The sequence below is a fragment of the Tachypleus tridentatus genome, chromosome 3 (assembly GCF_004210375.1).
Source record: "Tachypleus tridentatus isolate NWPU-2018 chromosome 3, ASM421037v1, whole genome shotgun sequence".
NCBI lineage: Eukaryota > Metazoa > Arthropoda > Merostomata > Xiphosura > Limulidae > Tachypleus > Tachypleus tridentatus.
Window position 1 is genome coordinate 79,302,241 of NC_134827.1, and position 27,975 is coordinate 79,330,215.

The following is a 27,975-nucleotide window of genomic DNA, read 5'->3' on the forward strand; positions in this document are numbered from 1 at the left end:
ACCCTTTTTGGATTTTTTTTCAACATAGAAGTGTATCAGATGAGAATTTTCCAAGTTTCTACATTACATTTTTAAAACATAAGATGGCACCTTGTGTACTGAATATGTTGTGAGTGATTGCATATTTATAATTGTAAAGCTGAGTAAACAGGAAAAAGGAACAACAATCTGTTAGTATACTTTGTCAAACATTAATTTAATCCCCATTCAGAAATATTAAGAAGCAATTGTACACATGATATGCTCTATAACCACCATTCTGATTTCTGATATATCACAAAAATTACTGATAAGTCTTTAGTGTTAGTCCATACAATACCTGTCTTGCACATGACAAATTATACCATTAACATTACACTCTACTTAAATATTTCTCAATATATGTAACACAATACCACAACATCAGAACTGCATTTCTAACAACGATTACTACTGGCAACTATACAAAAAAAAGTCTTTCTGAACTATGAGCAGAAAACCTAGCATGTGACATTTACCCATCAAGATATGGAAAGACATTTCTCATATTAATCTAAGCTTAATGCTCCTGACTAACACATTGCACATATTTTTAGATTAGTGATCATTTTAAATTGTATGTCATAAATGCTCTAGATGTCCTATTTTTGTATTCTCGTAAAATGTTACTTCAATTTTAAAGAGAGATATTTTGAAAACTACATTAAAAAACATCATTCCCTGTACTAGAATGATAGAACTTGGAAACTGTGACTTCTTTCACCTCAACTGAATTAAATAATAATAAAAAAAGCAATATATATACATCATCACTGTTTCACAAGGCTTAATTTTAAGTTATACTATGAGAGCAATAAATGATAGGAAACATCTTTTCAACATACACAGAGGAGCTAAAGGTTTGATTCCTTTACTGTTATTCTATTCACACTAGAAGAAATATTCTGTAACCACAGCAAGTGCAGCTTAACAAAGCAGATTAACATGATATCACCAGCGGCATAAGAGAGATCAGTCCGAGTCAGGATCTTTCTGTATGTCTTCCTCTTTTATCGTTATACCTTCTTGAAGCTCTAAGATATGTTCCACAGGACACGGAGTTCCATCATCTGCTAACTTTATGGGTTGAACCACTCCAGACCTAAAATAATTGGAATAATAACCTTTTACCTAGGTCAAGCTACTCTGATTTATCAATGAGAAGAATTACTTGAATGTGTTAAGTTTTCTATCTATATCCAGAAATCTGATAGGTGTATAAATGCTGTTTATTTTATGTTTATTAAGCTATTTCATGCTGTTTATTTTAAAAACTTCAGTTCAGGTTAATTTGATGTGTGCCATTTAGTTCTATTCATCCTTTAATGCATATAAAATGTCATTTTTCTTTTAACTTGAGAAAATTGAAAATTTTTCTTTGAAGTTAAGCACAAAGCTACACAAGAGGCTATCTGTACTCTGCCAACCACCAGTATCAAAACCCAGCTTCTAGCATTGTAAGTTTGTAGATGTACGTGGACTCGTACTGGTGTCCAATGGTGTCACTTTCTTTTAACTTGAGAAAACTGAAAATGTTTGTTTGAAGTTAAGCACAAAACTATACAATAGGTTACCTGTACTCTGCCAACAACTGGTATCAAAACCCAAATTCTAGCATTGTAAGTTGGTAGATGTACATGGACTCGTACTGGTGTCTAATGTTTATAAACATGATAAATGTAAATATACTCTTAATACAGTTCCTGTACAATCTTCACTAACTGCTATTCCATTAGATTCACAAATTTACAAAAAATAAAAAGGCACGAAAACATTTCCATTCTATTTTACTATACAATTTTCACCAGTTACCTGGACAATTTATCCATTATATTTACTAACTGCATTGCTTCGTATTCCTTTTGTTCATCTGACATTCCTTCCAAGGGATTTGGTTTTGGTTCCTCATAACATCCTGTAACTGGATTTATCCTGTGAATGGAAATAGGGGAAAAAAATGTTAAAAATAACTCAAATTCCCTCGCAATCTAAACAATCTTGTTTAAAATACAATCAGAGAACGTATGCTTATTGAGTAGCATATATGTAATAGTTATTGTTTGTGAAAGAAATTACTGATAATAGCAAAACTAATCTTCTGTATCTCCCATTTCTTTGTTAGTTTTTCAACCTCAGTTATTAACACTCTTGTCTCAGGTATCCTTTACTGCACAACATAAGAGGTTTAGTGTCTTACATTCAAAATTGTATTGAGCCACCATTTAATTAGGTTTTACTAATTAGTGTATAGCATAAAACCTTAGCTAATAATCCACATTTTATTAGTATATACGTTTTAAGTTCTTGATTTTACACAAAAATATTTTTTAAAAACTCAGATTTCCCCTAATGTGATACATTTTCTCAAGGCATTTTCTCTATTTTATCTGTCTCTTCCTTTAAAAAGTATGAAACAAAACATAAATTCCTCACTATAGAATCATTATAACTCTTGTGGTACAGCTATAAAGCCAGAAGCATTTTGAAAGTTAGAGAAAACTAACTACTTTTTGCATGTTATTAGTTTGTCCTTTGGTGCATTATTCAATTAAATAAAAATTATTTAGTACAGTACTTCCATTGGTGTAAAAAATAGTTAATTATTTTTGAAAATCAACAGCAAGAAAAAGAGAAGATTGAGTAAGAATTTTGTTTCTTGTTTTTCATATTTATTATTATAAAAGTAGCTAAAAAGGAGCTTAGGTGGGTTAAAATGAGATTGGATGAAATAAGCGATAATATAATTAAAATGTTTCAAAAGGCACACAAAAGCAGCTCATAACCTGAAGAGCAATTAGGAGTTACAACTCAGAATTGTGCAGATAGTAGTTATACAGGGTTCATAGAGTAACAAAAACAGTAAAATTTAATTATACTGTTATAAGCTCGAAGCTATTTAGGATAAATGAATGTAGTTTTGTTTTACAATTTGATGTCATTTTACAAAGAAAAAAGGGGTAATTTAGATTTATTTTATGTTTCTTGGTGGTTACAAAGTTGATCAAATTGACCCACCCCATATAGAGATAGGGTAGACAAAAAGTTTGAAATTTATATATGAGGTTTTAGAGATTACACAAAGGAAATTTGAGGTTTTTGAGACAAGAAAAAGGTTTTAATCTGCAAATGAAAATTAATTTGCACACAAACTATTCAAAACAGACAATATATTCACAGACAAATCTTTTAGTTTATTAAAAATATTTCATTAAAAATTAAAATTTTTTTGTAAGTGAAAGACCTAGAATGTTATCTGAAGGACTGTCAAATTTTTTGATATATACATGCTGTACTGAAAGTTCGAAGTATTAAATCTGTAGACTTTAAATGAGCACAGAGAGGTTGTATGGTATGTCAAATTGACTGAACCCTTATTGAGAGAGTTAAAGAAACACTTTTCCAAAAATCAACATGTGAAAGTATCTCTAAATAATTACTGACTTCAAAATGAAAATGCATCATTATTACAATTAACAGCATATATTTCATGTTTCAGACAGAACACCTTATTTTATTAATTTTTCTTTTGCCCACAACAAAGTAATATATTTACAACAGAAGAAATTAAAAATTCCAACAAAAATATCTTCTAAACTGCAAACTATTATTTTTATTGACTTAACATCACATATTTTACTGGTCTAACTTACAATAAAAAACACCATATGAAATATATACATCAAACATCAGCTGAAAACTATACACAACCATGAAAACATCAGCTGAGAACTATATAAAACCTCATCAAACATCAGCTAAAAACTATACAGAACCATGTACAACACCAGTTAACTATACAGAACCATGTACAACATCAGCTAAGAACTATACAGGACCATGTACAACATCAGCTAAGAACTATACAGGACCATGTACAACATCAGCTAAGAACTATACAGAACCATGTACAACACCAGTTAACTATACAGAACCATGTACAACATCAGCTAAGAACTATACAGGACCATGTACAACATCAGCTAAGAACTATACAGGACCATGTACAACATCAGCTAAGAACTATACAGAACCATGTACAACACCAGTTAACTATACAGAACCATGTACAACATCAGCTAAGAACTATACAGGACCATGTACAACATCAGCTAAGAGCTATACAGAACCATGTACAACATCACATTTTTGTAACTAAACAAAAAACACGATACCATGGCATTATGCAAGCAACTGACTAAACATATGAAACAAAAAGATGAGATTCTGAAGGAATGATAAAAAAACATAATGCTGTAACTTTTTTTGCAAGATCACGTTTACAACTAACAAGCCAGAAGCATCTTACTTTTCTTTATAAGCTAAATATTCTTCAGTTTCACTGTCTTCAGATTCACTGGAATAATTACAAGCACCACTTCCTTGGCCACCTCTCATGAGTCCTCTGTTAGCCAGGAGCCCTGCAGCATTTCCATACCCCGTGTACTTCACCAAACGACCCACTGGACATGAAATAAAATATGACTATTAAACACCTAGCTCAACTGGAGAGCCATGAACAGTCACAAAGATAACAGTAATAATTATAATTAGGACTTCTGGTTTTCAGTGTTTGCTTTGAACTGTTTCATAGTTTTATTTATAACAAGCAACAACTGTCATTACCAAGAAATCCAAATAACAAATGTCATATTTTGATCAAGTGTAATGAAAACTAAAATCCTTGATAAAAGAAATTGAAAGCGAGATTTATTATATTTTAAACTTCACTTAAGTTTTAAGGTAAAAATGTTGACATAATTTAATGGGATTATAATAAGAGTTACAAGTAATATTAGTTTCATTAGTGTAAAAAAAACATTTAGACAACATGCAAAACATCAACTAGCATATCTGAGTAAGGAAGGACATTATGCTAATATAAAAATAAGTATGCAAGTTATGATTTATAAGTGTAAATGAAATGACTTGTTTTGTGGAGAATGTGCTATGTTTCAATGCAAGCAAATTATGCTAATACGAAGATAAGCAGGCAACTAATAATTTATAAACATAATTAAGTGATCTGTTTTGTGGGGAACATACTACGTTTCAATGGTGAAAAGTCAACTCACCATTTTCCTTACATAGCACAAACAACAAATCTGCTACTAGCTCCTTAACATCCGTACACACACAGGTCATAAGTCGTACCAGCCTACAAAATAAAACACTACTCAATATCTGTAGATATAGAAGTCATATATGACAACTGAAATGCTAGTGAATAACCCAGTTTTAACTTTAAAACAGTTACTGTGTTGAATAACTCACTTCATATAAAACTATTCACATACTAGTGTACAAAGTGATAAAATCTCTTGAAGTATTTAAAAGGAAATTTAGTGATGCATATATAAAAAAAGTTTTTAAACATATTTTTTCTCTTAAATAAATTCCAATTTGAGTGAATCTCTTGAGACTATTAAGAATGTTCATTACCACCACTAACTATTTATGTAGCTGAATAACAACACATTTCATGGCTACAAATTGAAGAAAGACTTGCATATAAATTACAGCAGTACTCCACCTCTGAGTACAAGAGTATAAGAAATAGTCTATTTTTACACAGCAGACAAGCTACACTACACAAGTTCAGAACACACCAAACGTACCGATTTCTTAAAGAATCACCTTCTTCAGGTTTCTTCATCACATCTTTTAAAGGAGGAAGTATCTGTGAAGAAAACAAACCTTCTTAGTATGGATATGCTTATCATGGATTATCTATCGATTTTTCCAATTCTACACTTACAAGTTAAAACTGTCTGTGTCCTTAAAGTGCAAGAGTCTTGCAATCAATTCAAACTGAAATTTACTATATGTATTTATGTATATATATATATATATATAAAATATATGATGGCAAAACTAATGTTAATAAACAAACTTAAACCTTAAGTTGGTGCATATTTTATAACTTTGTACACAGACTTGTAATATTCAGTTACTTTTTTATTTAACACATATAAAAATACAGCATGGAGCCAGTGACATCTCATTAATGTTCTTATTTGTTGAGATAAAGACTTGTGTCGATTATTTTGGGGTTGGAGTATTTTTAAAGCAGTATTTCACCATTCATGAAAATAAGATATTCTTATTACATTGAATCTTTATTAATAATAACACTGTGCGTTGTGTGAAGAAACACGTTTTGTTCAAAATACAACAAATATCACAGTTTAGTTAGTTAAACACAAGGAGGATAACACTGTTAACATGAAGTTGTTATACTTGTCATAAGACGTGTTAGGCCTGTGATATTTTATCATTAGATTCTTTATTCAGTATCTTAGGTTGTTTTTTTTAAAGAAGAGTGTGTAATAATATTTAAACCACACTATGTCTGCCACGTCCACTTTTGATGAAACATGTTGCACAATGTGGAATTTGTTATATGAATATCTTTTAGAATTTTTTTGCATATAAAATCAAATCAATAAAAAAAATTTAATTTACTGAATAAATTTGAACTTGGAAACATTTGATTAATATGTGGAAAAAAAATGACAACAAGTTTATTCTTTACAATTTTTTTTTAAATCATTGTTGCAATTTTATCCTTGAGATAGGCTGTAACCATAAAAATCATTTTTTCTATAAAATAACATATAACACAAAGATGACAAATTTGACAAAACCCAAGTTTTATAATAAAACATTTTATATAGTTTCAAAAATCAATCAATGTAAAAAATGCACTAATTCTCAAGCACTCTAATCATCATACCATGTCCAGTTCTTTTGTTTAATACTGTATACTGAACTTCAAAACTGACTATGTAGTAAAAATTAAAAGCTATAAAACCAGATCTGTTGAGATGCAACAAAATGTGTCATTGTTTAGAATTATGGTTGTTAATTTGAACTTAAACACAAAGCTACACAAAGGGCTATCAGTATGCTGCCCACCATAGGTATCAAACCCTGGTTTCTAGCATTGTAAATCCACAGACATACTGTTGTTCCACTAGGGGACTTAGAATTATGAACCTAATCATTACTTATATGCTTTGTCAGCTAATTTAAATGTATTAATTGTTTTCTGTACAACTTGTGGCAAAAAACAATGTTCCACATGGAATGTGTGTGAAATTTTTAACATTTGTTTAAGAAATTATTTGAACTCACCTTTCCTTTTAGCCATTTTCTTATAATACGATTGGATCGTGCACATTCTCCAAGACAAGACAAAATTGGAGACAATGATTCTTTCTGACTTATCATTGATTTCTACAAGAGAAATAAAAAGTAAAACAGTTAAACAAGCAACATTTCTTGTAGGCTAATGGGTCATCAGTTTTTCTAGCACATACTGAACATATATAAAACAAAACTTTCTCAGTTTTTCATTCAAAAAACATTAATCATTTGCACAATTCAATTTATTTACCATATGTAATGACAACATAATTTGACTATTTAAACTCACCCTTTTTGTGAATTTTAAAATTGAACTTAAAGATTAAAGAACATGTTACTCAATCTCAAGGTTTGTAAATAAAATCTTTTTTTTAACATTAAATATATTTTTTCTATTTCTGTTAGCTGCTATCCAGCAAAACATGTCTTACACACCATTTTACACACATGGATGCTCAGAATTTACCATCTACTTTGGAAGGTGTCATTGATGATGGTGACACTGTCCATCTTGACTAAGTTTTTTTAGTTTTTTGTGAGCTATTGGCCTTTTTAATTCTATTTAGGTTTTTATCTTTTTTCTGGAGTTTCAATAACAAGATAATAAAAACAAATACCATATTTTAGCACATTCCACTTTTACTTTACTTTTAATTATTGTATATTTGTTGCTATGGTTTTATTGTCTTTTTTAGCATTTTTCAGGGAACTGTTTTACTTCAAAAAATAAAGAAGAAACAATTCCTATTTTCTACAAAGATTGGTTCACTCTTTTATCAACTGTTTGGAGCAGATAGCTTCATTGTTTTGTGCCGTTAAATGCCAATCAACCAAGTCTTAGGTAATAAGCATCAACAGAGTTTTAAAGTTATTCTCAGGTCAATGCTCCTATTAAGCATAAAAGCTAATTACTTTACCTGTTCTAAACGTTTTTCCAGAAAACTCAGTAAAATAGCTACAGCTTCCATATTCATTCCTTCATATTCTAGCTCTTTCTCACTTTTACCACCAGGGATATCTGTAAGTGGGGTGAGGAGTTCTTCATAGCTTGAATGAGGCATATTTGTAAGGAGGTTCACAGTATGACTAGAAGATATTAAGAAAATATTTGCATACTGTATTGAAAAAATTCTTAACATAATATAGATTGCTATGTTATAAAACCATTCAAGTTTCACAACTTGGAAGACAATTTAAACCACTTACTTCCTTAATTTCACAAAACTGAGTTGGTCGAGCTGAGAAGTTTGCTAATTTTTACTCAAGTACTGAAGTTTAATGTAAACTGCTCAAGACATCTAAAATCTATATACATATGACATAAAACTCCACTAACACATCTGAATAGTACAAAACACTAACAATAAACACCTTTCTCCATTTTCCTGGTAATTATCTTAAACTGTGCTTTACCACTTATCATAAGAAAAATTCTTTATGATTTGAAATGATAACATAATTCAAGATAATATTGTAGATCAGATATGTAAAGCTTCCTCTTAGGCATAAGCCACTATTTAAATGTACTTGCAAACCACAATGTTTGAAGAAAGGAAAATTAAAAAGACTGCTAAGAACTCATCACAGGCTGGATAAAATCACTTCATGGGGTAGATGTGGCCTGTAGGCCATACTTTGCATATGCCTGTTGCAGATAATAAAATTTCTCACACGAGCATCAGAATATTAAATATAAATAAATTCAGAACAATTCAAAAACTGAAAATTGCCTGAGAATAAATCTGACTGGCTAAGTGTAATCTACTTATAAAGGATCCAAAACCCAATTTATCTTGCACATACTTGAACATCCTAACCATAAGGCCATACCTAAACATTTTATTCAATACTGCATTATTGAGTTATTGTTTGATATTGAATTACTGATTCATTGTTCTATATTGAGTTATTGAATCATTGTTCAACACTGCGTTATTGAATCATTGATCCATGCTGCGTTATTGAATCATTGTTCCACACTGCGTTATTGAATCCTTGTTTGACACTGCGTTATTGAATCCTTATTTGACACTGCGTTATTAAATCCTTGTTCGACACTGCGTTATTAAATCCTTGTTCGACACTGCGTTATTAAATCCTTGTTCGACACTGCATTATTTAATCCTTTTTCAACATTGCATTATTGAATCATTGGTCGACATTGTGATTCTGAATCATTGGTCAATATTATGTTACCGAATCACTGGTCGATATTGCGTTACTGAATCACTGTTCAATATTGCACTATTGAATCATTGTTCAACACTGCATTATTGAATTGTTGTTCTATATTGTATTATTAAATCATTGTTCTATATTGTATTATTGAATGATTTTTCTAATTGCATTACTGAATCACTGTTCTATATTGTATTATTGAATCATTGTTCTATATTGTATTATTGAACCATACCTTTGTAACTCTTCTTGTTTCTCAACTGACTTAGTTTCACAAAGCAGAATGTCATGAAGAATACTGACCAGTCTCATGAAATGAGCTTCATCTTCCTGTGTGAAGAAAGAGAGAAACTCACATTTTGAAAGTAGGCTTAAAACTTACAAGCACTTTACATTTGATCGTGAAATTCACTACACATAGCTAATATAAAATTGCCATAACAAACATTTCTCTTTCTCTCTTGCTTTTTTTTATCACTCATTTATGAGTGATAAAGGTGAAAACAAAATGAAAGTGATTATTACCTTTATAGGACAGCTGAAAACAAAAGTTATTATAAATCACACATTGCTCAGTTCCACAACTAAAAACAGGATTTATGTTTACGTGTTGATATGATTCAACTGACTGAATAACAAATGGGAAAAAAATATTTTCTGGGAAGGGCATAAATCAGTTATAAACAAAAAGTAAACAGCAGGATTATTTGAATTATATTTTGTCATCTACTGTAAATCTAAAGTTTGAATCTTTGAAACAATAAAAAAAAAATCTTCTTCTAGAAGAATACAATACCTCCTCTAAATTTAACCTGTCTACACTGACAGTGAGATTGAATAAAATCTTCAGAACCTCACAGGCTAAATCAACTTCATCATCATCCAGACATGGAATGAGAAAGCTGTCACTGTCCCGGGTTTGGCCGCGACCTCTTCTGCTGCTTTTACTGAATCTTTTACGACCTCGATAATAGTTTTGGTTCCTCTCGGCATTACTCTTCATTATCAAATCCACTATTTCCATGAGGTAGATTAGCCCATGATGTTCACATCTAAGTTTGGGTCTGTTTAAAAAATTGTGATTTCATGTTACAACAGGAGTAGCAAATATGCCCTTAAAAAACTGATTTGAACTTGGGAAACATTATGACACATGGGTAGAGCAAATGTGTCCTTAAAAAAATTGTTACAAACTTGGGAAAGGTTATCACATACAGGTAGGTACAAATATATAATTATTCCAACTTTTTAAAAAAATCTACAAAGTTGCAATCAGTTCAACTTACCTAACATCTGCACACAATGCAGTTAGTAGAAAAAGCATCCGCATGTCAAAGAACTAAAAAAAATATAATAAAACTATATAGAAATATTAATTACCTACAGCAACAAATGAGAAAAATAAAAATAGACACAGTGATGCTATTAAAGTAGGCTAATTTATGGGAACAGAAACTCCACATGCTGCACATAAAAATATACCATACTAAATTTACTTTCAAAACATTACAAATTTAAAAGCTTACCCACTCACTCAACCCAGTTACTCCTTGGGAGCCCCTAAGAGTACATGCCAAGTTTGATGAGAACTGGTCCAGTTGTTCACCAATAGTAAGCTGATACAGACTTTTGTCAAGTAATGATTTAGATTATTTTTAACACAATTAACAAAAAACCTTACATAATAGCATCAGTCCATAAAATTTTGATTTCAGTGTGAGAATTCTGCCACCTGGTTAGTTTGGTAAGAAATATCAAAAGCTCCTTTACTAAAATGACACTTTTTCTGAATATTAGCATTTAGCTAATTATTAAATACAGGTTTAGAATTTTAAAATGCTACAAAACTTCTGCAACTTTACCCAAGTTAATATTTCTATTAATTAATTTTACTAAGAACTCAATATGAATGATTGGTTTGTTTTGTTTTGAATTTTGTGCAAAGCTACACGAGAGCTATCTGCACTAGCCGTCCCTAATTTAGCAGTGTAAGACAAGAGAAAAGGTAGTTAGTGATCACCACCCACTGCCAACTCTTTGGCTACTCTTTTGTCAACAAATAGTGAGATTGACCACAATATTATAACACCCCCGCAGCTAAAAAGGAGAGCATGTTTGATGTGATGGGGATTCAGAACCTTGACGAGATGAGTCGGTATGAATGAGAAGGATGTTAAGCAACTTCTCTACTTGAACCTTCCTTGTTTATACATCTGCAAAGATTTGTTTCCAAAATCTGCTTATAACACTATAATAAATCAATTTTGAAAGCATTAACTACAAATGTTACTGAAGAACAATATATTAAAACTACCTTACAACAAAATCTTCAGGACAAGCATTCTTGTAACTCACACATCTCATCTATACATTATGGCAGGGTGCAATTTGGTATGACTTTATGTACATAAGTAATGAGAATAATAAATGTCTGCCAAAGTTTGTCAATTTGATGTTGAATTTGTTACAGAAAATACAAAATGCTGGTGAGTTTAGTTTGGTATTAATGGAAAAAAAAAATCAGAAAATCAGTTTTTTGTGATGCAATAGTTATTCTTATATTACTTTTCTTTATACAGAAATAGTAAACCTACTAACTATTCATATATTTAGTTGATTGTATTAAGAGTCACATAAATTTACATGAAAAATACATCAAGCAAAGTGTTATACATAAAAAGTTAAGGGTACAAACCTTTATTTCATGAGGTAAGTTTGAATCTTTAAACGTCTTTAACCTCATCATGATTCCATCCAAACATTTATTGTTGCTATAAAAAAAAAAAAAAAAAAAAAAGAAAGATACAAGTCAGTATGAGCCATATTAATTAAATCATTCAATGGACAATGACGATGAACACTGACATAAGTAGTCTGCATATGTAGAATGATGCACTAGAAGCTTTTATTTGGAATTAATAATGTAAAATATACTAAAGGTTATTATGAAGACAGTCTCATCTATAGCAACTGGAACATTCAAATGTTGCAGTGAACACAACTAAACAAAAGTAAATTCGCCAGACCACTTGTTAAATGTTCCAATATTATTTCAACGAATGTTGTGTGTTTAAGATTTTCCTTTGTTTGCTTTTTGTTTCAAATTTCGCACAAAGCTACTTGAGGGTTATCTGCACTAGCCATCTCAAAGATATGCCACACAATGGTGAGTTGCAAACTCTTTCAACCAGAAGATGACCTAAGAAGGTCAAAATATTGTTCTGTACTTTATTTAATTAAAGTGCCAATACTCACACCAGCCATCTTGAAAATACATTTTTACTTCTCATCATCATGAAACAAATAATAATCATACATGTGATCTTCTGAAAAGTTTGGTTTTATAAATGGTCACATTTGTACGACATACAATTTAAAAGTAAACTCTATATCTCAAAACAGAATTTTTATTAGCATCCACAGCTGAATTTGTTTTTGTAACAATCTTAAGTACAAAAAATACCATTTAAAGAATGGGGCACATTAAATGTTACTGGTAAGTGAACAGTTTATCTGTAACTAAGAATAAATTTAACATGATAGAATGTCTTACAATGCAAATAGAATTAAATGAAATTAGAGTGTGCAAAATAATTACACATTAAAATGTCATATTTCAACTAATTTGTTTATTCTTGCTTTTTCAGAGGGTAAAGATTGAACTGGAAACTAGAAATATATTTTGTTTTTGTTTTTTTTTAATTTGCACAAAGTTACACGAGGGCTATCTGCACTAGCCTTCCCTAATACAGCACTAGAGGGAAGGAAGCTAGTGAGCACTACCCACCACCAACTTTTGGACTACTCTTTTACCAATGAATAGTGGGACTGACCATCACATTATAACACCTCCACAGCTGAAAGAGCGAGCACGTTTGATGCAATGGAAATTCGAACCCGCGAACCTCAGATTACGAGTCAAGCTCACTATCCACCTGGCCATGCCGGGCCTAATATATTTTGATCAGTTACAATTCTGCTAAGAATGTGTCAAGTAATAAAGCAAATGTTAGAATGTTACAAAAGAACTAATGATAAAGAAGAAACAATAAATAAAAGTTATGCTTCTTATATGAGTGTTGACAGAATTAATAGGTAGAAAAAAGAATAAAATACCTGGAGTAAAATATAGTGACACAAAAAATAATTACTCACCAACAAATTCTCTGGACTACAGTACTGTTGAAAATTAGATTGCACAAACTTTTTTGGGCCTCATTGATAACTGTAAGTAAATTTATATATATATATAATCAAAATATCAATAACATTCATTTGTGAATACAAATAACAAAACACTGGAATACAATGCTATTCTATTTCTTCTCTCTCTCTATTCATTTTTACAAATGATTTTGTGACTTCAAAAGCCACTTTTCAAAATACAATTTTACCATAAATCCATAACAAAAGCATTTAAATATGGTATTTGAATGTGAATTGTGAATCTTGTCATTATTTCAACTATAGTTTATCTTACTATTTCATTCAAAACGACTTTCCTTTATTGTCACTGATGCTTATTTCGTGATCAAGCGTGTAGCAACTACAGATAGTGGAGCAGTGTTGACAGCATCACTTTTTATATAACATGAGCATTCTGGCACACTAAATAAATCCTTAAAATTATTTTAAAAATATAGAAAATCATGTAAAAACTGGAGCACAATACTGTCCCTTATATTTTTCAACATCATGTGTTTGCATATTTATCAAACAATTATGTCATTATATGTATTAAAATGATTTGTTAATCACCATAAGTATTCCAGATCAACCATATTAGGAGGTTATTACACCTTTGCTTATGTTTTTAAACACTGACAGATATATGCTGCAAGTTTTGGTATCATCTAAGACAAGTGTTGATAGTGCTATTAGTAGAATAATGTTGTGTTTTAAATTAAAACAAAAGCAATAATAATAAACCTAAAATATGTAAGCTTGACATTCCTTTGCTAATGACACACATCTGCATCATAAGCACCCATGAACAAATGATAAACTCTCAGCAATAAATGTGTTAATTCCCCAATATTTATAGCATTAACGTTTGAAAGACTTTCTACCAATTGATAGATAAATGTATCTTTATAAGCAACACTTCTGTTTGTTTGTCACTAAGCATAAGGCTAAGGCTAAACACTTAATGGGCTATATGTTTTGTTCACAAAAGATATCAAAACCTGGTTTTTAGCATTATAATTCTTTAGACTTACTGCTAAACCACTAGATAGAATATAAGCAAAGTCAGTTACAATGTTATATAAAAATAGACAAAAATTTTACCTGAAGGAATCTCACTGGTTTGTGATTTATGGTAATTTAAAAACAAATACTTTGAAAACTGACAGAATAAAATATCTGATTCAGATTTTCCAAATGTTCCTAAATCAAAATCTGCAGATTAATTTTTCTCAACCTCTTTTTTTTTCAACACAATAAAACATTTTATAACTAAAACTAATATAAATACAGATGCAAGCATTTTTAAATAAAATAACTATGAATAATCTCATAAACATTAACCCTTTTGTTATAGGCTCAGTATATTACACACACGTTCATCTACACATTTGCACACAAAGTTTTTGCACTATAACTTTTGATACATGCATATCTTCACAAAATTTAGTAAACTTTTAATAAAAATTACAAGTTTTTTTGTGTACAAAAAATCAGATTTTTTTAATGAAATATTTTTACTGAAGATTTGTTTGTGAATATAGTCTGTTTTGTTACTAGACCGAGGGCAAAGTGATTTCATGTTATGATTAAAAAAATACTATTCTTTGTCCCAGAAATCTCAAATATAATTTGCATAATCTCTAAATACACTTCAAACATTTGTTATAAGTGAAGACTTTATATTGTATGTTATTTTCTACACTCTGACCATGGGATCTTTCACTTAACCAACCCCATAACCCTCATAAAAAAAATTAGGAAATAAATATAAATTATGCTTTTCTTTGTGCAAAAAATAACTACATATTATAACACAAAAATACACATTTAGTCCAAATACCTTAAGTTTCATAATTCTATGTATTTGCATATATATTTATTACTTTTTATTATACTGACCTTCCACTCATGCCTAGCTAACACTACATAAAATGCAATGACACAGTGCACATTGCACCCATATTACATGTCCAGTAATATAATAAAACTGACCTTCAGTCTTCCCTGTCTTTGCTGTGTTTTAGTGGACTAGTATTTTGTAATATACAGTCATATTTCAATTATTATACATTAATAAATTATTAACTTATTTTTCTTAAAATATAGAACAATAAAGCAAGAAGTAAAGCAAACAATTCTCTCTTCTTGTTTTGACCTTTGTAATCAGTCACTGTTGGACACAAGTTGCTAGGTTTTTCTTAATTTTACACATGGAGGATATCAAACAAATTTTTTTTTTATATTTTATATATATACACTTGAATAACCAAAAAATCATAAATAACTACATTGATACCATATAATTTCACTATAATTTATTAACTTTAGTCACTTAGATATATTTAGATTTAAAAAAATATGAAACTCTGAGCAGACAAAATATACAATCTACCTCCTTCAAAAACTTGGATCGAAAGAACATGGTAGCCTTTTCACAGATTAAAATGGCTGAGAAAAACACTCTGGGGACATTCTAAGCTGTTGATCAGTTATTTAAATGTCGTATACTGTAGTAAGAATACATAAGGGAATGTTTCAAAATATGGAAAGAGATGAATAGAGCCATTATGTTTCATTCAGTACATAAACCATTTCTCAGCAAACTAAAAATATAAGAGGTTCTTATTTTATATTCTAGTTTGTCACTATTTGTATTTTGATTTTCTAATTTGTATAAAACTATAGACTTAGTATTTCAACATCACAAACATCTGATATTAAACAGTGCTGCCTTTGACACACCATAAGTCACTAAAATCTATATTTAGATCTATCCTTTTAATACTTTTAAATCAATAAATTAATCATATATAACATTAAAGTCTGAATTATAATCCACAATTTAACTCTAAATGTATTGACATAAATTCATAAAACAGTAGTTAATATTTTGAATGGAAGTCAATAAACACTATGACATGGCTTTGAACCATGACTCGTCACAAAAGGATTAAGCTAATATATACATTTGAACTAAAAAACTTGTAAATTAATGAAACCAGTTCTCTATTACAGACAAGAATATACTCCCACAAATTAATACACAAAAAATATTTACAAGATGAAGAAAAGGTGTATTTGTAATATTTTCCTTGTACTAAACATCTAGGTAGTACATTTTGCTGTCCCCCATCCTGTATATATTGTATCATTTAACAACTGTAATCCTATATAATAATATTAATTTTCATCTAAAACATTAGCAAACCAACGGGCATAAGGTCCACACTCACACAGTGATGCATGGTTAATGCTTGAGCTACTATTTTGTAGTTTGTCAGTATAATTATCATTCCAGCTATAATGTAAATTTAGTTCCTTTAACCAATTTACAAACAATAACTATCAGGCCTACACTAATGTAAATAAATGTCAACTTCAGAGAACTTCCAGTGGATCCTCATCAAAGTATTTTCTTAAAGAGTTGGATAAAAACTTTTACCTTTATACAAACCTTGGGGCTGAGATGATTTCTTTAGCACCATTTAAGAGTTGGTGATCCAGCAGTTCAAGAAGTTATATGACACATGCACACATGTATAAAACATAAAAAAAAACTAATGTTGTCTACAATATATAACAATACTAATGTTGTCTAAAATGTGTAATAATATTAATATTGTTTAAAACATAAATATACTAATGTTGTCTAAAATGTGTAACAATATTAATACCGTTTAAAATATAAATATATTAATGTTGTCTAAAATGTGTAACAATATTAATACTGTTTAAAACATAAATATACTAATGTTGTCTAAAATATGTAACAATATTAATACTGTTTAAAACAAATATACTAATGTTGTATGAAATGAGTAACAATATTAATACTGTCTAAAACATAAACATACTAATGTTGTCTAAAATATGTAACAATATTAATACTGTTTAAAACATAAATATACTAATGTTGTCTAAAATATGTAACAATATTAATACTATTTAAAACAAATATACTAATGTTGTCTGAAATGAGTAACAATATTAATACTGTCTAAAACATAAACATACTAATGTTGTCTAAAATATGTAACAATATTAATACTACTTAAAACATAAATATACTGATGTTGTCTTAAATATGTAACAATATCAATACTATGTAAAACAAATATACTAATGTTGTCTGAAATGAGTAACAATATTAATACTGTCTAAAACATATAATACTAATGTCTAAAACATGTAACAATACTGATACAATCTAACAACACCAATTCTATTTAAAACAAAAAGCAATACTATCAAAAACATATAACACTAATTTCATCTAAAATATATGATAATAATAACAATAATTCTATCAAAAACATATAACAATACTAATACAATCTAAAGCATATAACAATAACAATTCTATTTGAAACATAAACCAATTTGCACAATAGATGTAATTTCTACCTTTGAGGTCAGATTGATGAATACTTTGATTTTCCTCACAGCCTAACAAACCAGCCAGGTAAACCATCGTATCCACAATATCTTCATTGAACAATTCATCAAGATTTTTCTTCTCTCGGCTCAAAATGCGAATACTTTCTAAACAAACTCTGTGACACTGGGTAGCAGACTTGTCCTTCAGATGGTGATAGATACCATCAATCAGCCTCTGTAATTAATAAAGGTCCTAATATTGAAAAAACAATAAGAGAAGGAAGATGTTAAACATGAAGGCAGCCATTGTTTTACAAACTGATTGAACTATTTCACGCACAAATGGAGGTAGCCTGCTTCATCGTTAAATTTTTCAAAAGATTTAGAAGTTCATGTTGTAAGTTGTGTAAGGTGATGAAAAGGAACTAAACATCACTTTCCACTACGATCTGTTATATAACAAACAATTTCAGGTTGGTAAAAAAATCCCAAACTTATGAAACACATGTTGTACAACCCTGTGAACTTTTTGCAGAGATTATTTCTGATAATTTATCACAATCTTAATAAATGAACTGTTTTAGGTACTTAGATCATTTCTGGCCATCCTGAATGGTTAACAGCTTTGTGACTGTTTCATGTATCATTTTTATATGTTTCAAGAAGTTTACTCTCTCTTTTCCCTCAAATTCATGCAATTTGTAGCATTTAGGCAACTTATGCACATGATGAAACTTTGTTGACTGGACGGTAACAGCCTGTTGTGGAGACAAAAGTGTTGAAGACGACATTTCAAAAATCTTCAGCCTTTCATCTAACGTGAAGACAAAAGGCAGAAGACATTTGAAACATCATTCTATACACTTGTGTCTCCACAACAGGCAGTTGCTGTCCATTCTGCAAAGTTTCATTATGAATACTCTGCCTAAACAATCTATAAAAAAAAACAACTTATTCACACTTTATGCTGTTAATCTGTTCAACTGTGATTTGTCTGTAGTTAAACTCTCTTTCAAAACAACCTAGGTGGGAGAAGGAAATCTTGCCAGAGCTTAGGGTAAACAAACAACCAATTTACATTCACACATGACATGAGCTTAGGTTATGGATGAACTGAGTTCAGATATTAAAAACTTCATCTAATTTTTATAACCTAATCTAAGAAGTAACATCCCAAAATGACAGTAATTTAACTTATACATTTAAGTTATAAATAAATGTTTATAAAACATCACATTAGTTGCTTTGAGAGAAACAACAAATCTCAAAGATAAAACCAACTGTTGATGTGTGACAGCTAAAATGAAGAAGAAAAAAACATTCTTTCCTTGGCTATAAACAAGTCCATCAAATAAGAACAGGTGGTTTAAATAACTTCCTTGACAGCTATGATAAAACAGGAGGAGCTTATTCAAGCGGTTTGACAAATAAATATCTCGGCAAATCAGGAAAGAAAGAAAAACATTTACATTCTTGACAGTCATTACTTATAGTTTGTTTCTAATTAGCTGGATACTCTAAAAGTTTTATTGGGGAGGATACAAAAGGTGAGAGGAAGAATTCACTGCAAAGATTAGTCATGTGACAAAGAAAAATGAAAACTGAGAATTTATTTATATGTTTTCTTTTACAATTGTAAAATTAAGATGTAGATAGTATGGAACTTTTAGTTATAAACTACATTTTTATATTAAGTTTACAGACAATGATGATAAATGTTTAACTTTTTAATGCAACTATGTAAAAGGTCAAGACATGCATTTCAGTCATATGTAAAAGGTCAAGATATGTACTTGACCCACACTGAACACTTAAGGTTAATTAGAATTCATCAGTTTTTAATAAGACAAGCACATATCATGCCACAAACTTAACAATCTGAACCATAACAGCAAAGCCAGCTGTCCTCACTTGATAATGCAGAGCAAAAGAATGGAGATTTCCAAAATCACCAATCGGCTTATTGTCTTCATCAAAGATACAAGCTAATCAGATTACAAAGTAAATTAATATCAATATAGTAAAAGTGAAGTATGTGAAAGTTGTGAATTAAGTTTTAAAAAGGAGGGTATATCAACAAGCAATAAGATAAAAGAAACATTGGTTCTATAAATGGTACAAGATTTATATTTGTGATGACCCCAGATGTGACAAGAGAAATTATTTAATCTTAGATAGCCACAATTATCCTTTATATAGTCCAACATCTGTGTGTGTGTGTGTGTGTGTGTAATTCTTTAAAAAACAACAACACAGTATTTTTGTACTAAATTCTCAGTAACTCAAACTGCCTACAATGATAATAAGTCACACTAAGAAACAGAGAAGGTACTTGCATTGCTGAGCAAAATGAACAACTATAACAATGCTCTCAAATGACCTATATATTTAAAGACATAAAGGGAAAGTATATAAATATAACTGATATATTCAATCACCTTTTAAAGCAATTGCACAAGAGGACACCTGTATAAAGGTTCAACGTTTTAAAGATGTCTGCATAACATCAGCCTCAAAACTACATATGATGTTAATATAGATGTAATAAACAGGCTTGTACACAGAATGTGTGCTAATGCTTTGAGGATCTAGGGGCATGTAATTATTTCAAGTCAAAAATGACCATGCTTCATCAGAAGAATGTAAAAACATCAAATATCATAATTATATTGGTATAATTTTTTACATAACAGACTTCAGCCGAACCTCTAACTCCCCCAACCCCACCTACAAACGTGCATAATAAATATTTATATAAAGTAATAAGCATAAGTTTTGAAACAAATCCACTTATTCTAATTACACAGAATTTGTAACCCCCTATTGTGACAAATAATAGTGTTTGATAATACTGTGTGAGCCAGTTATGTGAATTAATAAATGGTTTTATTTGACAGATATATTAACATGGAAAAACATTTACACAAGATAACAGTTACTTTTAACAATTTGACTTACGATGACCTCCAGGGGTCAAGCTGCCTGCTGTCAACTTGCTATATTTGTGTACTTATTTAATGACTCCATTTTTCATAGTTTGTATTTATAAACCCTTTTAACAAGACTAATTTTTACCAGTGTCACATCACTATTTGTCCTTTATATGATACCTAACTCTCTTTAAAGATCATGTTAAATATAATCCTTCTAGAAATAACAACCATACATCTCTTACAAGTTACTTGTGACAATAATAAAACAACACAAAACATTTTCATCTCTAACATTGACTAAAGTCTGCCAGTGATAGGCAAATGAACTACTACTTTTTGGCACATTTCTGTTAGAAATTTAAAACATACATGAACAACAAATATCTTGCTAAATCACTTACCTTCTTCTTATTCAGATTCCATTCTGGGAAACAAAATGTTGCAGCATTCTACAGACCAAACCAAAGAAAAAATATTCCTTTCACATCTTGTATCCTCAATTAGATTCTTAAAAATTAATTAAAAACCCCTCAAGCAATACATCTGTGTTAAAATCTGTCAGTTGACAAATTAGTTTTTATGGTAAATTCCTAGAGCACTCCAATGTCTTTTTAGTTTCTCACCCTTGAACTTTATTGTCCATCAAGATTCTTTTATAAAATATCTTACTATTTACTGCTGTTAAACAGAAGAAAAAAAAAGGATGGGCTAATGACAGTGGTCATATTCAAGAAAATACTACTTAAATAGCTCAAATAATATTTTCATGAACGTTTGAGGTAATTTGAATAAGATATTAAATACCAACAAAGTTAAGTATCAGATAATTCACAGACATCTTTGAACACAGATCCATATATGCTCCAAGACAAAACAACTCTCTTAGAACAGACTTGTGGAAAAAAAACATAAGAATGTAAAATAATGACTTGAAAAGTCAAATTTGTGGTTAATACTAAGATCCTCAAACAAGCTTATTTTATCACCATATTTTTCTTTTATTCAAAAATATCGTAAAAGGTTTATTGATTGGACAAAAGTCTGAAAAGGATGTTTTTGTAAGAGGAGCAATGGTGATGTAAACAAAAGACAGGAAGATTTAGTTGTGACTGTTGATAACTTGTTGTCCAGATGTAATGAAAACAACAGAGAGTTCTGCTTATAAAAATCATGAATTTATGATGTCACACATTTGGTTGAATGATATCTGAATTAAAACATTTATACTACAAAAGAATAGATTAATTAATCCAATCAAATATAGTGCCCTTACCCATATACGATACAAAAGTCTTAATAAAAACTTTAAAATTGGTAATTTGAGAAAATCATTCCCTAAAATTATGCTGGCAATTGAAAAACATTTTCTGGTCATCAAGAATTTCTTAAATATCAAAACACATTTGAAAAATAACAGTCTAAACCCCTGCTACTTTTGTAATAAACTTATTAAAAGGTCATATGTTACCTTCAAGAAAATTCCAAAGCTTTTATAAAAATCATTTTCCTCTACATAAATATTAAGTCTCACCCATGACTAGCTTTTTTCAGTTGAAGTGAACAAATAAATTCTTGAATTGTTATAAATTTCAATATCTTCCATTCTTATAGAAAAGTTACTGTTGTTGTAGAATAAAAATTTTGCTTATGATGTTAGAAAAAACCAGTTTAACAAAAATATAATACCCTTTAGCCTGAATGCTTTAGGAAGGTGGATCTTTCTTCTATGAGAGCAAATTGGACTTTATTTATTCATAATTTATTTCTCTATTACTTTATTTAGAAATGGGCTTGTGTTTCAAATATTTTAGAAAATTTATATACCCCTTTGTTTTGCTTCACACTAACAAAACAATGAATATTTTAATGGATGTTTCTCCTCTCAAAATATAATCAAATACAGAAAGTTTAACATTCCTCAACTTCATATAAACATGAGGTAATATTTATCAACTTACACAGACCTACAAAATAGTTGCAGTCAAACTGTTATATTTATTACAAAAGTAGTTCTGTAAACATAAACTTCTAGAATACTACAAAAATATTCTAATAGCAAACACTGAAGACCACTTGTCTTAGCCCTAACATTTGTTAAGCCTTTATTAAACCCAACTTACATTCAATAAAAATAAATTAACAGTGTAACACCTTCAATAAATAAATTTATAATGTTATTCTATGACTTAAAGTTAGACCTGTTTAAAAACTTTGATAAGCATTTAATATGTTGCTGTACAAATAGTTTTCACGCTTTGAAGATCATGGACAATTGTGATAACTGAATTGCTAGTTTTCTTGATTTTTTTCTTCATCAAAACAAACATTTATTACACAAATTAGTGAAAAATTCAGGATATTGTACTTTATTCATTCATGACTGACAATTATTGTTTATTGACTAGTAATAGCTGTAATTTCTCTATTACATTGAATCATTACACTAATGATACAACATATGAATCATGGTTACTGACAGAAGTAGTGATATTAATTTTAAATGCTTAAAAATGTGTGTTGCCTGGTAATTAGTGGTATGGATACGTAGTATGTGTATGATAAATGATGGAATATCAGAAGTTATCTGGTTGTACTTATCTATAGTTGTTTAATAACTGTGTTCATCAGGGGCTTGTTAATATAGATAAGTGTTGATTAATGGTTAAAAATGTGTCTACTGCCTGGTAAGTAAAGGTATTTCAACTAGAAGGTGCTGATAGGTGAAACAATATTTTTAGCAGGCTTCCACGTTTGTACTTATCAGTTATCCGAGTGTCTGAACATGATGGATAATAATGACTCTCACTGTTAACATACATCAATTCTACTTACCTTTCTATTAAACTCAGTTAACACTTTCACAATATCCTCTTGCGATCCATTTTGTACCGTATTCAATAATTCATCATCCATCTTTGAAATTATTGAAGATATAATAAATCGTGTTCTAAAATCTAGGATGTACCATCAGTTTTTATGTCTTCTTTGGATGTTTAAAGATTTTGTCCTCTTGACTATAAAAAAATTCCTCATTTATGTTAAAATTATTAAAGTGACTTACTTTAAACTAATAACCTACAGTTACCTAATGCTAATAAGTGATACATATGAAAATTATATAACAGATACTATCAGTGCTGTATTTAATAATTTTCACTAAAATTTTGATTAATTCTTGAAAATTCTGCTTGTTATGCAAAGATAATGAAAACAATAAAGTACAAACACATGTATCTATGGTTACCTGTTTGTTCAAATTACAAACTTCAGGTAAAGAATTAATAAATATTTTAGGCTACATCTTGGATATCAAAAACACTTGCATTTAGTTTACATAAATTCAAACTTCAGGTAAAGAATTAATAAATATTTTAGGCTACATCTTGGATATCAAAAACACTTCCATTTAGTTTACATAAATTCATTCACTTTACTTAAAAGTAACTTTTAAACAGAGATAAACATCTCCACAAGTGGATAAAATAAGGTTACAATTAACTGATCCAAACCAATTTTAATAGTGAAAGGACGAATTCCAACATGATGATAACGTAGCATAATTTAATAAATTTGATTGATATGAGCTTCTGATCACAGCTACCTAAAAACCACCCAACAAGTGAGATAATTAAATTTACTATTCTTACTTAAAGATTAGCTAATTGGATACCCTCACTGTTAATGATGTTTTTAGCCATAACTTCTCATTAGGTTCAACCAATTAAGATGATTTAGATTATTCTTAAATCCATATGTTAAGTTCAGAATGCAAATAATCTCTGCATTAAAAATATAACAATGATAAACTAAATATATCAAATATTCTAATGAATACTATTAAAGAAAGTAGCACTAAAGAAACAACAGAATGTATATTACTAAGGAAAAACAAACACTACTAAATTCTTTCATCCACTCCTGACAGTACTGTGGACCGAATTATCCTTAAACAATAAGAATACTAAATGCAAAATGTTTATATAATCACTGCTAACATCATGCAGTGGTAAGATCAAAACACCAGTTTATCTCATGTTTAAATTTGATACACCAAACAAAGTATAACTGAAATTTTCTTTTGATTATCCATTGCTATGTTTAGGTACAAGATAAATTCTGAATAGCATGAAATTTTTCCTCAATTTCTGTAATATTAGTGGAATATATACATTACCTTTTTCTACAAGTGGAGAAATGACTTATGAAACATTTTTTTGTAAACAGTATGGATTGCTGAAACTAAAAAAGTGAGTGAATGACTAAGTTATGTGATTTCATGTTTTCAATTCAAGTATGAATTTAAAAAATCTTTACAGATTTTATAAATTTTATAACTGGGTAAACATACAGAAATAACCTCATGAAATTAATATAAACTACAACCATAATTCCATCACTTAATATGATGAAAATATTTAGTTAATATTATTATAAGAGTTATCACAGTAAAGAACACATCACTCTATTATAAATATGGAGAAAAAATTAGATGTAATAAATAATTTGAAAAAAAGTAAAAACACAGACTTGAAGATTACATTCACGAATAAAACATTACTTTCATTCATCAAATCATTCCACTGAATTGAAACCAAAACCAATGTTAGCATAACTTCAGTATGATAAGAGATAGTTCAGGGCTAAGTTGTATGGAAATTGTTGGATTACACTGGGCTTCATTATGATTTTACAGAGGCTCTGAAATATACAGTGCACTGAACAGAAATAGAATCAATGAAACAGAAATCTTTTAACTATTTTTTTTAGGATACTACCATTTTACCTTGTTATAAGATAGGGTGTGGAATTTGTGCATTTTGATTTCCCAAACAGCTTTTGATAAAATATTGCATCTGGTGAGGGTTGGGGATAGATTAAATAAAAGAGCTGAGGACTGGCTGAGTGAAAGAAAAAAATTATTAATGGAGTCCAATCACACAATTAGTAGTGTGACTCAGAGGGTAGTGCTTCGGCCCTTAGCTTTTTTTTTAATTTAATGGCAGTGATAGAGGCATAATTAGAAAATTAGCAGAGTTTGCTGATGAAATTAAGCTTTTGAATATTTTAACTGTATTGAAGTTAGCAAAGTATTACAGAATGACTGATCAATTGATTTGTTAGACAAACAGTTGGCAACTGACCTATTCATTACAATAACTGCAATATTATGCACTTGGATTATCATACTTTGGAAACATTTAGTGGAAATGGAAATACACTCAATAATATTACTGCATGAAAGGATCTTGGCATAGTGGTGAGCAACTTACTGAAATAATTGGGGAATTAATTTGTTGATAGTAGTAAAGATAATTACATATGATAGGTCAAAAAGTTGATTACAAATGAAGAAAAAGAATTCTCTCTATATATATATTTTCACACAACTCACTAGTTAAGCCTCACATGGAATACTACAGTTTTCTGTCACCTTATCCAAAAAATTACACTGATTCATCAAAAAGGGTTCAGATAATTACTAATAGGATTATTATACTATTAGAAATTATTTCAGTACTGAGAATATAAGAATATAAATGGTACTGAAGTACTAGTCATTTCAGATAAGACAGTTTTATTTTTCTATGTGTTGTTGGCCTTTGGAAAGTGTTGCTTTCAGCTGTGGTGAAAGCAGTAAATTTAAGGTAAAAAATTGATAAATATTTGAATGATAAAGTCTGGCTTTAAGATTTGTGTTTTTTTATAATTGAATTTAGCCAGTGGGATAGCTAAGATGGACCAATAGATCCTTTGTTATTTTTAGCTGTTATATTCTTATTTCCTTGTGCACTTTAAGAGTTATAAACATTTCTGTATCTTTGAAAACATTTCTAAGAGCATGTAGGATCCATTTTATGAACATTACATTTTCTTAGTTAAGCCCCTGAGATAAAGGACACTAATATCTTTGTACTTTTCTCTGCAAACAAGATGCGGGTTTAGTATCTGTATAGAATAGGCAACATTCTAATTAAAACAACTTTATTTTTCTGACAAGATGATTAGCTTATGGAATGAGTTGCTGTTATGAAATCTGATGGTGTCAAGAAAAATAAATGGTAGTAGAACTGGAACATGGGGTCAAACATTACCTTACTTGTAAACCACATATTCATGTCTCCACCCTACTGTTATCAATCATAAATGTAATTTTTATTTTCAAAATACAATTTTATAACATTCTTGTTTCTCCAAAAACATGACTGAATCCTTCAAATAAGTACAGACCTAAACATTATATATATATCAGAATATATGTTTGTTTGTTTGTTTTAATATGTTGGTATATACTAGTACTGTAAGTTAATTGTACTTTATAATTCTCCTAGAAAACCAATAAAAAATAACACTAAAAACACTAAAGTGGAAATTATTTCAGTATCTGTGACTTGGATAATACTACCACTGGTACCAGGTCTTCAGTTTCCAATTTCACAATCTACTGTCAATGCTCACAAACATAATTTATGAACTACTACTGATTACTGTAAACTTGAGTGCTACTGAGTGGCTGCTAGTGCTAATTACATTGAGTCTAATCCAGGTATTGTTAGTACTGCTAATAGGTACACGCATAACTTCTCACTCTTCAATTTGACGTACTCCAGCATTACTACTAGTAGTAATACTAATAACTCAATGAAGCCTAGTGGAATCTATCAGTATCAACGAGTGGTATTTTTAATAACGCTATCAGATTCCCGCGGTTCAAATGACTATCTAACTTGAATCTACCACTACACCAGTAAAACCGATAATTTGAAAGCCACAAAATTAATAATAATGTACTCCCACGAATATGCTCTTCATCTATTTTCGACGAAAACAACAAAAATACAGACCTTTTTTATTCAAGCTTCCAAAAAAAATCAAGTTACAAATATAATACCACAGACTTTTCAGTTTCAAGTTAATCCTTAAACGGAAAACATACTTGACACCTTTCACTTCAGTTTGCTTTCCTGAATTGCAATGATAATAGCGCCATCTGTCAATTATAAGAAAAAAATTTGTTCGCTCTCTTTCCCTTTTGTTGATATTTAGGTACAATGACCCTGGAGAATCAAATTCATTAACCTCTTCTTCCCTCCAGTACTTTGACGTACAGTTTCTAATTTACGTATTTAGAAATGTT

At 29.7% G+C, this 27,975-nt stretch overlaps 1 protein-coding gene across 5 annotated transcripts; it reads right to left on the reverse strand.

The window, feature by feature from the left end:
* Positions 1-175: 175 nt before the first annotated feature.
* LOC143247293 (chaperone Ric-8A-like) lies at positions 176-27,913 on the reverse strand. 5 transcript variants are annotated; one of them, XM_076495077.1, is made up of 17 exons: positions 27,775-27,806; positions 25,015-25,079; positions 23,673-23,854; positions 21,242-21,289; positions 17,935-18,142; positions 13,498-13,567; positions 12,038-12,113; positions 10,629-10,681; positions 10,139-10,406; positions 9,578-9,672; positions 8,082-8,250; positions 7,153-7,254; positions 5,634-5,695; positions 5,091-5,173; positions 4,325-4,478; positions 1,831-1,950; positions 176-1,120 (listed from the first exon to the last, which is right to left on the reverse strand). In XM_076495077.1, exons 3-17 carry the CDS (start codon positions 23,751-23,753, stop codon positions 991-993), a joined length of 1,719 nt encoding a protein of 572 aa, XP_076351192.1. In that variant the 5' UTR covers positions 23,754-23,854; positions 25,015-25,079; positions 27,775-27,806; the 3' UTR covers positions 176-990. The 5 variants fall into 5 exon arrangements, with proteins under 5 accessions (XP_076351192.1, XP_076351191.1, XP_076351188.1 ...); XM_076495076.1 differs by having other exon boundaries at positions 27,683-27,794; XM_076495073.1 differs by lacking the exon at positions 25,015-25,079 and having other exon boundaries at positions 27,775-27,913.
* Between the last annotated feature and the right edge of the window lie 62 nt (positions 27,914-27,975).

Bases quoted from the DNA above. Each gene is read 5' to 3' on its own strand.
- LOC143247293 (XM_076495073.1), bottom strand. From the start codon at position 23,753: ATGGATGATGAATTATTGAATACGGTACAAAATGGATCGCAAGAGGAT. The intron at 21,290-23,672 runs GTAAGTAGAATT...TTTGGTCTGTAG, and splicing joins TAACTGAGTTTAATAGAAAG to AATGCTGCAACATTTTGTTT. The intron at 7,255-8,081 runs GTAAAGTAATTA...TTTCTCTTGTAG, and splicing joins TGGAAAAACGTTTAGAACAG to AAATCAATGATAAGTCAGAA.